At 40.3% G+C, this 13,647-nt stretch overlaps 1 protein-coding gene across 1 annotated transcript in view; it reads right to left on the bottom strand.

The window, feature by feature from the left end:
• Positions 1-6,128: 6,128 nt before the first annotated feature.
• The window catches only part of LAPTM4B (lysosomal protein transmembrane 4 beta), a 59,257-nt gene continuing 51,738 nt past the window's right edge, over positions 6,129-13,647 (bottom strand). The window contains exon 7 of the mRNA XM_048068701.2: positions 6,129-6,583. Coding sequence (XP_047924658.1) covers positions 6,509-6,583 — 75 coding nt within the window. The 3' untranslated portion in view covers positions 6,129-6,508. The remainder of the gene's footprint in view (positions 6,584-13,647) is intronic.

The raw sequence follows: 13,647 nt of genomic DNA, 5'->3' as shown, positions 1-13,647 counted from the left end.
AACCGAAAGAGAAAAGTCACAGACTCACAATAAAATGAATAAGCTCTTTTTGCTTCAAAAGCAAAGTAGAATTAATTACAGACTTTGTTATCTGTGTCAAGTACAATGCAGAAATGCTAGCTATGAACTAAAGAGAAGACGTCTTCGTCGACATGGATATATATGGACAACGCAAACCCATGATCAGGGACCGTATCTCAAAACTCTCCCAGCTTGTGATTCCACCTGGTGAAGGTGAAGCTGTACTTCCTCAGACACATTCACCTCCCCGCTTTTCTCAGACACCAGCATTTGTAGCCCATCCTCAGGGTACTTGTGTAAAATAAACTGGTCCCAGCTCAACGCCCATGGGCTCTGCTGCCCCAGTAGCCTTTCACAGGAGGCCACAGGCAAGGCAGCTCTACGGACTAGATATAGCACTTACCTAAATGTGGCTGCACAGCCACACGTCTGAAATTATGGGAGCATATGGGTACTGCCCAGTGGTAATAGGAATACAGCAGTTACAGTCAAGTTTTTCTTTTTCTGAGGTCCATGTTTCTCTGGGTCTCCTTTTCTAGATGCCTGCAGTGCTCACAGTGTCTGTTCAGCATAATGATGCATCCATTTTATTGTACTTTATTTTTGCAAAACACTGAATCAGAGCTTTTTATCCAGGTTGAAAAATGGAATTGCAAAGAGAGGAAAAAACAACAAGAAGATAACCATCTATCATGTATTGTGCTGTGCTATGGGCTTATTTTGTTTGTTGTTGTTGGTAATTCACAAGGTAAAACAGAACAAAGCAAACCAAAATAAAATGGGGAAAAAGAAAAAAAAAGAAGATAAAAAAAAAAAAACACAAAGAAAGTATACTTTTAAAGTGCAAACCAACCAGCTTTCCTAAGATGAAAATTTGGCCACAGATACTTTAGTTAAAACAGACTTCTTTATTTGGGGGGAAAAAGAACAACAAATTGCTGTATCAACTACTTTGCTTCATTAAAAGCGTTTTGAACTGCTTTAGTTGCTTTTTCTTTATGAAAAGCAAAGAAGCAGGATCACACAATAGCAGGAAATTTAAGCTGGCCTGTGCAACTGATAATTTCATCTTTGGCTCCAGTGCAATGAAGGAAATTAAACCAATTCCAATTTTCTAATGATTTGGTGAGGAGAGGAATTCAGGAACTCACAAAAGATAAATATGGGCAACTAATTGCCAGCTCTCACCTTTGTTCCTGTACTTTTATCGCCCTTGTTGTCCTCAGGTGGGTGCACCTGCTACTGCTGAGAATGACATCATTAACACAAATAACATCAATTTCCCAGCGTCCCACCAGTCTTAGACTGGTGTACGGGTGATATGCAAAATATAACTGTAAAAGTAGTAGTCTGGACAGCCACATTTTCTCCATAAGAGATGAGGCATCTCTCTGTGCTTGCCCGTGGCCCAGAGAGGAGCCCAAAAGATCTGCCGTCCATAAAGTAGAACGTGGCTGTCTTATTAGGACGGTGTCTGTATTTGAGAGCTCATCCTGACACTGATCGTGCTAAGAGGATTTGATGCTAAGAGTCTACCAGTTTTGGACCTCTGGCTCCAATCACCTCCTCTCCCCTGCTGTTGTTAATGGACTCGAAATGGGGCACTTTGGAGGGGGAACCAATTTCAAAATTGCAGGCAATCAACTCCCCAGAGCTCCTGATGATGAAGTAAAAAAAACCTCAAAAAAATCTCTCACATCAAAAAAAAAAAAAAGTATTTGTATACTCAGAAATAGTCTACATGAAAGCAGAACCCTGTTAGAGTTATTAGCAGGATGCACTTAGGTACTGGAATGGTGCCCAAATTCGGGGCTAAAAAGCTGCATGTTGCTCATCCCTGATATTCCTGGTCATGCTGACCTGGAAAAGCAAGCAGAAGACCTGGAATGGCTGCAAAGCCTCTACTGTGCTGCAGCTCCCTCTCTTAGAGTAGCTTCACAGCTCCTCTCCCTGCTGGCTAGCAAGCTTCTCCCTGAAGCCAAGTAGCCAGCCCTGCTACATGCCTGATTCATCTCCTTGCTGTTTATTCAGCCTTCCAAGTGACCCGGTGTCCTCAGCTCAGGCCAATTACTTAAGTCCAGCTTTGGCTACAGAGGACAAAGATGTTTCAGGACTGTCTGAAAACCCTTCTATCAGCAAGGTCTGAATAAACCGAAAGAAAACAAATTATTGCATTGAATTTCACATAAGCTCTTTGTTTAAAATAAGCTACTGTAGTAGATCATTGTCTAGGATATATTCGAAGAACTGCCTTTTTGCTTTGAAATGACTTGATATCTGCTGGCAGAGTGACAATGGGGTTTTCACTCCTGTTGTTTCGTATCCTGCTGGAGGTAGACGGAGGATGCAGGCAGAAGGTCACAGATCTGGCTTCCACACCCTGCTGAGCTATTCAGCTGAAAAACTGGCCACGTTGCAGAACCATTTTGGGTCAAATCCATGGGTGTGGAGCCATCACTTACAAATACCAGAGTCCTTCCCTGAAAGAACTCTAATCCCGATTTATCAGAGCCAAGCCTCCCTTTACATAGCTATGGCTGTTGTTTGGGGTTTCTCGGAGCTGTGAACTGAGATAGTGCTGGAACATCTCTGTAGCCACAGGCACCAACATTTTGCAAGAAATACCTTTTTGTGGTACCTGACTGCAAATTCTGCACCTAGTATACCCAGTATAGACATATAAATGGCAAGGATATAGGTTAGCTCCAGAGAAGCAGCCACTATATGCTCAGAGTCCTCTGTCAAACCAGACAGTTTGGCAGGAATCAAGGCATCATCCTTTCCAGCGATGAAAATCTGAATCAGAGCTGGCATTACAGCTAACGTAGCAGGTTACAGGAGCAATTATATTGTCTCCTGACCATAACATGGGAGAAAGAGAGCACATAAACCAACCAGTTTTGTAGCGGTGAACCTCTCAATGCAATGACACCTGTCTCTCTGTGTTGCTTAAAGGATGTACATTATTTTTCCCTCTGCTTCCTTGCCAAGCTTTTTTTGGCCATGAATTCATCTGATGTGGCCTTTGGTAAAATATCAAGTCTGGGCTGTTTTTAGAGACCAAGGGCTTTCCCAAAGAAATACAGACAGACTAGCAACTAAAATAATAGTTAATAATTGTTTTAGAAAATTTCATGTACTTACAAGTGCCACACTACTGGCTAGCAAGCTCCTCCTCTAAGCCAGGTAGCCAGCCCTGCTACATGCATGATTCATCTCCTCTTGAACTCCTCTTTACTTTCTGCAGTGTGATGCATGGATGTGTGTTTGAGAAAGGGAAGCCACATTGTTCCATCAGGAATAAGAGCATCAGGCACAGATGAGAGAAATGGGATTTGTGCTTTAGCATGTGTTGGCTTTGCGAAGCCTACGATGCCTTGCAACTGATATTAAAAGAAACAAAATCAATCAATCAAAAAAAAAAGATCTCAGCAAAAGATCTACTTACACTTCTGGTACTGTCAAGGTTTAGACTGCTATTTGCTGACTTTGACTCCATATTTATGATGTTCCATATGAACATACCTGAAAATATTTTCTTTCCACTCTTCAAGTTACCAGATATTATTAGTAATAAACTGCCATAATAGAGTTTAAGATAAGAAAACAGGAGAGAATTTGAGTAAGTACACACTCCTAATATCTAGGAGACATGGAAAACTGCAAGGAATAGTGAGAAAAGCAAGCAGTCCCCAAAGCTCCTAACAACTTAACAAGCCAGGTTTTTAATGGCTTTGTGTGTCACAGATGACTGACTAATAAAAATGAATTACAGAAAAGCTGTAGTGTGAGTTCCCCAGGATTAGACACAGAAATGGAGAACGAATTCAACAAGTGAGGACAAAAAAAACCCTTCAGCTGGGGTTCTCTCTCTTCGTGTGACCCGGAGAATCTGGCCTCGTTGAGAGCAAGGCAACTCGTCTTCCCCCATGTGTCCTCCAATACATCAGCAGAGCTGAACGTAGGTTGCATTATCTGCCCCCTCCACAACCCTGCCTCCTTTAACTCAAACTGGCCCAGCTCCAAGACACAAGGAGTACTGGCAGGAGCACGCATGCAGTCACACTTATGCATGTATGGTATGCGTGAAGAATTCTTTTTAGTTCGACAAGCTAGAGTCTACAGAAATTTCATGTGAATTAGCACAATATTATCCCGGTAATGAGGTGGAAAAAAAGAAGCCATAGCTTTCAGTAGAGCTCAGTATATCCCTGTTCTGCATCACATACTTCATCAGACCTGGGAAACTGTCTGCAGTTCTGGACAACAAAATAGAAACTTCAATTATTTCTTGTTTTTATTGTATAATAAATTATCCGATAAAGTTACTATTCTTTTCTCCTCTTACACAATATGGATGGAAAGTTGGATGAAAAACTGCTGCTTACTTAATTTACAGAGAAAATCCTGCCGTGTCAGATTGACTGGAGAGGAATCAGTGTAGATTTGTGCTTGGGAGACCAGCAAAAAAAGATTTCCACAGTTTTGAGGAAACACCCTTTATTGTAGAGAAGTTTGTATACACAGATGCGATGTATTTACAACCAGGTTTTCTCAAACAGATGACTATTTAAAATCCTTCACAAATCTGTCAAGAATGAAAGAAGACGAAGCTCAGAAGCCCAACCAGCCAGCCCAACCCCCTAAATTCAGATTAATTCCCAAAGATAACTGCAAGGAGATCATTATACATGGAGTTATTCTGAAGGAAGCAACGGGACTGTGACAGAGATCAATGGATGGACTTCAGGGTTGGTTCAGTCAAAAGCATTGCTTAGTTTGAACTCAGAGTGAATGAACCACAAAGTAAGATGCCAAGAGGCAGATTGGGACGTGCTTTTTCCCAGGGGTGTGGAAAAGACAGGCAGAAAGAGCTTGTGACCCTTCCTTCCATGGCCTCTGCAAGGACTTGTCACGGTGAGAACCTCTGTGAAAAGAAGTTGTCAGTCCTGTGTTCCCCTGGAAAGGTCTTTTCCAGAAAAAGGCAGGAAAAGCGCCATTCTTCTTCAGTCTGCAGGATGGAGTCAATGCACTGCATGCGAGAACAGACATCCTCCCTGGGAAGGGTGTGGGCTCACGTGCCAGCCCAGCCACAGGAGAGATGGCCCCTTGGATTCTTCTGGTGCCCCTCCAAACCATCCCTCAGCTCTGCGCTGCAATTTTCCTCTGTGCAGTGGCATCAGCCTTGCTTCAACCTGCTTAATCACCCCAAATGCTGAGGAGGCACCACAGGGGGGAGCGGTGAGAGGTAGAGATAGACATTGTATTTCCTTGTCCTGATCCTTTTCAGTTAGAAGTAGCATCTTCGTCAGCAACAAAAAATTACATGTGCAGGAGGCACTTCTCTGGGGAAGAAAAAAAAAATACCTCACGCAAGCATTCGTGGATGGATGAGTCCCATGAGGAAGATTCTCAGCATAACCAGTTCAGTTATAAAAGGAATCTGAAATCCTCACGCTGATGTATACGAGAAACACGCTAAACGTATCTGCTAATGCTCCGGGAAGGTACATGCATAAGTTTCCCATAGGCTGGGAACATATATCTTGGAATCTGCATAATTTACTTCACACCCAGCAGAACACTGCGATATTTACAGGCACATTCCAATGGGAAAACATTTGCATATCGAGTGCGAAAGATGCAGCTTTGCCACCTAACCATGGGACTTTCGAAACAGGGAGTTTGTGACCTCAAAATGCTATTTGAGAAGTTTCTGGAGAGAAAAATGGTGTATAGGCAGGAAAAGAAAATTACCAGAAGTTGGTAAGAAGTTGTTTGTTTTTGTTTTGTTTTGTTTTGTTTTGTTTTGACCATTAGAATAGTTACAGGCTGGGACTGAGTCGTTGTAGACCACAGGTTCTGCCTTGTTACACATCACAGAGTGCTTTGTCTATTCTGATTTCCCATACTTATTTTTCCCCATTAAATTGGTTTCTTACTAGCCAGGTTGATGAGAATAGTACATAACTTTCATCCTTCTTGCAATCATCACTATTCATATGAGTAAGTATGCTTACTCATAGATTTTTGCAGAACAGGAATGAAGCTGAATGTCACTTTTTGGATTTGGTCTGTATTCTGAAGGTCAAAGTGGGCATCTGAGAATTGCATTTATAATTCTTTGGAAGTTTTATAAATTAAAAAAAAAAAAAAAAGGACATTACACTCTGAACCTGATTGAGAATGCCAGTTCTCTATCCTGTAGCACTGCATGTCAGACATGGTGGGCAAAGCTATTCAGCAACTACTGTAACCTTATCGCTACCCAGAATTGTTCTGAAACTAGTTCAGCACACTACTGTAGTTGCAGCAAATTATTAAAACTATCTACAGAATTTTAATCATACAATTTAGGTTTCAATATGTCAGCAAAACAGCAACGTATAACCCATAGAGGTTATACCCTGGAAGTGAAATGATCAAACTATTGCTCCAGTGTCTGAAAAGTAAAGCTATCCTCCCTAGGTACATAGCACACTCTCACTTATGCTGACACATAAGGTGGTGGTGGATCTTTAGCAGCTCCATTCACAGGATCATCATATGGTGGCAACAGCACCTGCAGGAAAGGAAAAAAAAAAAAAAAAAAAGTTATATTTTCTAAAAAGAAGCCAGCTGATAAAAATTACAAGGGAAAAAAAAAAGTCCTTGTGCTAAAAAATAACAAAAAAGAGTTATCAGGAGCTGATTAGTTAGAAAATGAAACAGTATTAGTTTAAAGTTCCTCCTTTTCAATTTATATGTTGGTTTTCATTAGGAAGGAAAATATTTCTTCTCATTCTTATTGACTGCAGCGACAGATTGATTTCAGCCAAAGGCCACTGCTTGCTGGTACCTGAATTTCTTCAATCTGACGGTGACAGTAGCTGCTTATTCCACAGCTGTCCTCTGTCTAGAGTGCTTAAACCATGTCTCCTGGAGGACTGCTCAGGCTGCTAAACCAGAGTGAGGAATGTCCCCCAAACCTCTCTTTCTGATCTCTCACTGGAATAGCTAAGATTTACTTTGGGGTGGCAAGAAGGAAAGAAAATAGAGAACAAATTACCAACGTCTAAATAAATCTCCAGTTTTGTGCTTTAGGGGCTCTCAGCTGTGAGAGGGAAGACATACATTACCATAAGCTCTTGAGTAAATACTTAAACATCTGATAGAAATTAGGACAGCTTTAATCATATATCATCCCCATTCATGGGAGGCCAGACAGCTTCCTAGGACATGGGAGGTGCAAGTTCAGGCCACACAGGGCAGAGGAGGGATTTGAACCAAGGCTTCTACTTCTTTAAGCCAGCATGCTAGCTATCATGCAATTTTTTAGAGTCACCAGCACTGACATTAAATAGCTTGCATGTGAGAAGGTGAAAGAGCACTTGGTTTGTGAATCCCAGCAGGGACTGAGAGTAAAATGGATGTCTAAATGAAGAATGAGTGTGCATTCCCTAAAACCTATCAATAGGGTGTAAAAATATCAGCTGTGGTGCATTGGCAGAGATACTTTATGCAGCTGAAAATCAATTATTCACAATGGAGTTTCCAGATATATCAACATCACTTCTTGGTCATTAAAGGGCACATGAAGCTGAATGTCTAAACATGCACAGGGAAAACCCTGACACCATTAAAATTGATAGGAGTTTTGCCATGGGAGGATTTCACCAGTTTTTAAAGAAGTTGATAATACTTTTTCTGTGAAGAAACATCCGTGGTCATCTGTTTTGGACATCAGCCACGACATAATAAAATCAGTGGGAATCTTTCTATAGATTTAAATAGGCTTTGGATCAGTCCTTTGTAGGATGGTTCCAAGGGTGATTCACATTGTCCTTACGTGAGTTTACAAACATGCACTGTGTGTTCAAGTACATCTGTGCACATGTTTGTTGGATTACAAAACAGATACCTTCGCATCTTCAGCCCTTAATCAAAAAAGTTTCACCATTTAGAAAAGGAAATTGTCAGTGTTGTTGCTCTTTATGAATACCATATGTTTGAACTTGTAAATGTAATACATGATGCATACATCCACTACAAAATCTAAAAAGCTCTGTATTAACAAGCATTTAATAAGCATTTAATAAATGGCATCAACAATTAAGTGTAAACAACTTAAGGCAGAATACTTATCTAGTGAAATTAGAACAACATATAGAACTTTATATAAATGTTGTGATAAAAAAATCATAAATTCATGTTATAATGTTACCTCAGTAAATCACATTGCTAGAACATGTAAACTGTGAAGAACATTAAAACTGAGATCCTATCCTTGGTGCCGATCACTAGTTTAACAGTTTTCTAGGGTCTCTAGTAAAATCCTCGTGTTTCTGAAAAAAGCACTAGTTTCTCAAACGTATTGAAACACATTCATTAGTTGTATATAAAACAATATAATTATTAATTAAATCTAATCCACAGATGACTAAAAATGAATTAAATTCACTTTGTGATGATTTAGCTTTCTTTTTGCATTCTTGTACTGCTCAGCCCCAAACTGTTGTCTATTCCTTTTAGGTTCAGAGTCCATTTCATCAGGCATAATATGAATGACAGCAGACTCAATCCAAAAAGCTGTCCATTTCCCAAGTCTACCAGTTGATTAATAAAGAACAATACCTCTCCCTGTGCTCTGATCCTCTCTCTTTTAGATCAATGAATCCTAAAACTACTGTGGCTACATCAATATTACTACTTCAGCACTGTGGTTACTGTCATTTGCAATAGGTCTCCTGAAGGATTTTCTGATACGAGTGAGCTTCTTGGCTGCCTTCACTCTTGTGTGAAACGAAATCCTTCAGGTAGGAGAAGAGCCTCCTTGCGAGGCTCTTACCATGCTCTGGGGAGGTGAATGCTCTGCTTTGCTCCATGGACCCCAAAATCATATGTGGGTCAATGACCCCTAGGAGCCCCAGAAAATGCTTTCTGTCTTCCCAACAGTTCCACAAGAAGAGAGGGAAAACAGGAGTACCTAGAGGAGACATTTTGGAGAAGCCATTGGTGATATGCTAAGGCATATGGATTTCTGTTGGAAAATTCAACGTGTGTGAGGTATGAATTGGGGAGGTCACTAAAGAGGTCCGTAAGTTTCACAATAAATTGTCTACAGTAGAAGGCTAAAGAGTGTTTTCAAATTTTTGTAAGGTCTAGGGTCACTTTATTGCTGGCAAGGGTTATTATTGCTGGTGAATAATTCCATCAGTGATGAGTTTACAGGCTTACTCCACACTCATTTTTGTGTTTAAATATTGGAGTACCCTCATCATCCATTTCCTTGACATGAACAGAATTGTGAGCTGTAAAAACCAATGAGTGCAGAATAAGCACTATTCAAAATTACTACCTTTGCCTAGCAGCGTTTGAGTTAGACAAAGAAAATATGGACTGGTTTTCTTTCAGTGCGGTGTTTTGGTTTTTTTTTTTACTGTTACTTAATCATTTGTCAACTGTAAGTATAAATAGTCATCATTCAGCTTCCAAGACAATTTTAATAACTCTTAAAACACTATAATTATAAATCTTGCAACTCTGCCTGTAAGACTACATTTTCCTTGTTTTTGACAGGAACAGTTTCAGGCCATTACTTCCCTTAATAATTTTTCTGTCCTTTCAGTTAAGTCCATTTTGGCCAAAGGGAAAAAGATAAGAGCTGAATTACCTCAGCTTTTAACTGTTTACTGTTAAAACAGTTAACCACCTAGAAAAATCTCAAGAAAAAGAGAATTCCATTAGAATTTTAATGGACGAATTTACACCAAAGTGGCTGAGATGAAAATCTGGATGATGGTATTTTTCTCATCTATTGTCTTAATTTTAAATCTCAGCATGGCTTAATGGAAGCAGATAAGTTCCTTGGACATAAAACTGCTTAATTATTCTGGCAAAACATTATGTTCTCTAGAGACTTAAAAAGGAAGCCAGTCACTGAGCCAAAGGGTGAATTCAGAAGCTGGAAAAGTGGACAGAAACTCACTATTCAGTTTTATCTGAGAACCTAAATAGAATGGATGCAGTCTAAAATAATTAATGAATGTCAAAAATACTTTAGGTCAATGGTATCCCCAAGGCAGAACATGCACTAAAACAACTGAAGCATTTTGCTTCCTGGGCACTACATTAGAACATTTCCTTGTTTGTTTGTTGTGAATTGAGTAAAATGTATGTTTGTTCCCCTGAATGCTCTGGGACTAATGCTCACAGAGTGTTTGAGATTGTCACTTGAAAGTCATTATGAAGAGTAAAGACAAATGGCCCCGATTTTATGGAACACAGTGATTTCTGTGAAGTGAAATTCTGGAGTTTTATGGCTAGACCAGCTAACACGTTTGGAAGATTAGGGTCCAGTCCTATAGGACGCCTAAAATCCAAAGGACAGAAGTTCCCAACTTCTTTCACAACCCCTAAAACAGTATTTAAAAACTACAGATGATTGTAATATCATCCTGTAATATGCATCCAAAAAAGGAGCTGACATTACTTGCTGTTTGTATAATGTTTAGTGATAAAAAGCATTGCCCAGAGACTGTGAGATCAGAGGTCTAGGGGCTCCCAAACCAAGATGGTTTGAATCCACATTGCCCATCTCTCATATGAATGCCTCAGACACAAGGTTATCGGGCAGGTTGGAAGGCCATTTTCCACCTTTCTGTTGTTATAGCAAAGCCAAGTGTGCAATAATCCATTGGGAAGGAGAGAAAATAAGAGAAAATGTGGCTCCATAACCCCATAGTTAGTGCTTAAGTGGGACAGAGAGTCCTGGGTGCTGGGCTTTGCTCCCAATACCATTTAAGCATTTTGTGATAAGCAGTCTTGTATAATACACAGAAATAATCCAGAACTGACCCATAAGAAATCCTGGTCCTGACTTAGCTGGTGTCATCCAACTTATTTGGATAATTGTATTACATAAGCTTCTCTCTATTTTAAAGTGCAAGATAAAGAATGACCTTCTCTGGAAGAAATAATTACCATATAAGTTTCCCACTAGCTATAACATATTCAGTTAGTATAAGCATATGTCATTTCTTATTTTTTACATCCTGTTTAATCTGTTTTTGAGTGGAAGTTCTTAAAATTATTGCTTAGAAATATGCCTAAAAAGAAACACACGCAAATACTTGTATATTCAAATAGTTCAGAATTAATCTTGGCCCAAAGTTGTTGTTTTTTTGGGGGGTTGGGGGGGGATTGCATCATTTCAATAATCCTTCTATATTTTTTGCAGCTGTTTCCCCATTTAGCAGAATTTCCAGTAGAAATTTTTCTTTCTTCAGCATATGTGCAAGTTCTATCATATTGCTGCATGTATTCCTGTTTGAACTCAAGATCTTAGATATGTTTGGTGTCTAGTACATTTCTACAGGACAAAATGTGCTTAGTCCTGTGTGAGTAAACTTAAAAATTTGATGAATTGATTATTTCTGCATTCTTGAGGACCTGACCCAAGACTCACTGAACTTAACAGCAATCTTGCTGTGTCTTCAGAGAGCGTTGAATAACATTTTCCCACAGCCATTTGTACTCTTCACAGAGTGCAATGGTACAATTGTCACAAAACAGCTTCTGGTTTGAACAATATTTTGGCTGGCAGCAGATATGTGAGGCTTTTGTGAGTTCCCATGGCAAAATACCTTGTTGATTTCTTGTTAGAAACAAACATTGTTAGAGACAGTTCTAAACTATATTTTTTCCTGACAATTCCTAGCACAGAAATGTACTTGATAATGCCAAAAAAAGCCATCGATTAAAAATTTCTATGGTATGTGCTGATGGTGGTAGTCAGCATTCAAGATGTTTTCTCAAACTTCAGCTTGGAGATGCATCAGTCCTTCAATCTCCTGTCTGTAAATCCAGGATTATAAATTATAGAATAGCTTTGGAAACAAACAAACAAACAAACAAACACATCCTATGCATCAATCAGGTTGGATAAAAAAAAACGTAAAAAAGACAGATTTACTGTAAAATGATTTAAATTCTTTTTTTTTACATATGAAATACAGAGGAGTGTGAGCTGCTGCCGAGTGTTTGGGAACTCTTCCTTCAGCCAAGACCCATCCCTGCTTCTTGAAGTGAGAGGCATGTTCTGGGACCAGCCTTATGAATGCTCTGTACTTCAACAACTGTGCTGTGAAACACAAGAGTATCACTTCATGAATTTGGGAGGGATACGTGCTTGAACTCTAGCACTTCATAAACAAGTGATCATCTTCCTGTTCTCTATAACCTTGGTGAGCATTTCCAAGGTGCAGCAACTTCCAGCTTTACTATGAGAGTTTGTGGAGCAATGTGAACAGGTTGCAGGGGGTCGCAGCAAACAGCACCTGAGAGTTTTTTCAATAAAAGCTTCAGACCTTGACACTAAAGGACTTCACACTACATCAATACACGATATATAAAGAGGGATAGATGACAACGAATGATTGAGTAGGATTAGGGTCATCACTACTGCAATTCAGTCCTGGTCCTGTCTCTGACATTCTGAGTTTTAACAAATCGTTTGACTTGGTTGCAGAAGGATTTCACATTTGTAAAACAGGCACATTATTTGAAACATCCTGAAAAGTGTTCCAGACCTAAAGACAGATTTAAAACTCTCTTGGGTGAAACTTGCATATGACTGTGTGAAACATGGACTAAATTGTGGAAATACTTACAAAATAAATGTATATTTGCTAAATATTTGACCTATGCCTGGAAATGTTTACCCCACACTCTCCACCACAGCTATGTGTGCAGTACTTCTCTTTCTCCTGCAGAAGGGACATTTGCATCCCAGACACCCAGACCATTGCCAGGAATCCCTACAGGAGGCCCATGCAGATACGCAGAGAGGAAAGAGAGAGAGGGCAAAAGGAGCCTTTTCTCTCATGCAGCTGATGTACAAATTGTCAATGAGTACAGGCCTTTCTTTACTTAAAAAGGGAGGGAGAGTAACCACAAAGTGATGGAGAGTATGGCAGGGCCTGGGCAGGAATCACCGGAGCGTTGCTGGACCAAGTCATGGGTAAAAGTGCTGAACCACAGGAATTTCCTCGTCCGGGAACTTCTGCCCAACATGCAGCGCCGGTGTGCTGACGGGAGGAGTGCTGGCACAGCTGCGGGCTGAAATAAAGAGCTACTGAAGGTCTCCTCTGCTGCGACTAGCCTTTTTTTCCCCTTCCTTTCCAAATCCAGGACAAAATTTCTCCTCAATGTTGCACAGGGCTAATGCATCAGGTTCAGGGACAGCTTGATTGCAATATGAAGCCTCAAGCCACACAAGCCTAGTTGCAAAAATCCTCTGTTCTGGGTTCTTTTTATCTCAATAATCCCAGCATGAGACCCAGCACCTACTTGTACCGACAGATGCAAGGCATGATAAATGTACAGGTGTTACTGTTGTGTGGTCTGGAGTGGGTTTCACAGTGTGCAATCACATTCTCTAACTCCGTGCTTACTTCTCTTCTCTCCTGTCATTCACCCGACCAAGAGGAGAGGGATTTCCTTCCACAGCTGCGGTGCCGTGAGAAGCCATTAACCGCAACCTAAACCACGTTCAGCTGCAGTGGAGCGAGCAGACAGCCTACAAACAGCTCTGAAGGGAAGGCTGCTGACATGACCTGTCCGGTTCAAGGTACTCCCAACAGCCCT

Source organism: Anser cygnoides, chromosome 2, assembly GCF_040182565.1.
Source record: "Anser cygnoides isolate HZ-2024a breed goose chromosome 2, Taihu_goose_T2T_genome, whole genome shotgun sequence".
Taxonomy (NCBI): domain Eukaryota; kingdom Metazoa; phylum Chordata; class Aves; order Anseriformes; family Anatidae; genus Anser; species Anser cygnoides.
Note: the sequence above shows the minus strand (reverse complement) of the source record. Positions and strands in the feature narration are given on the sequence as shown.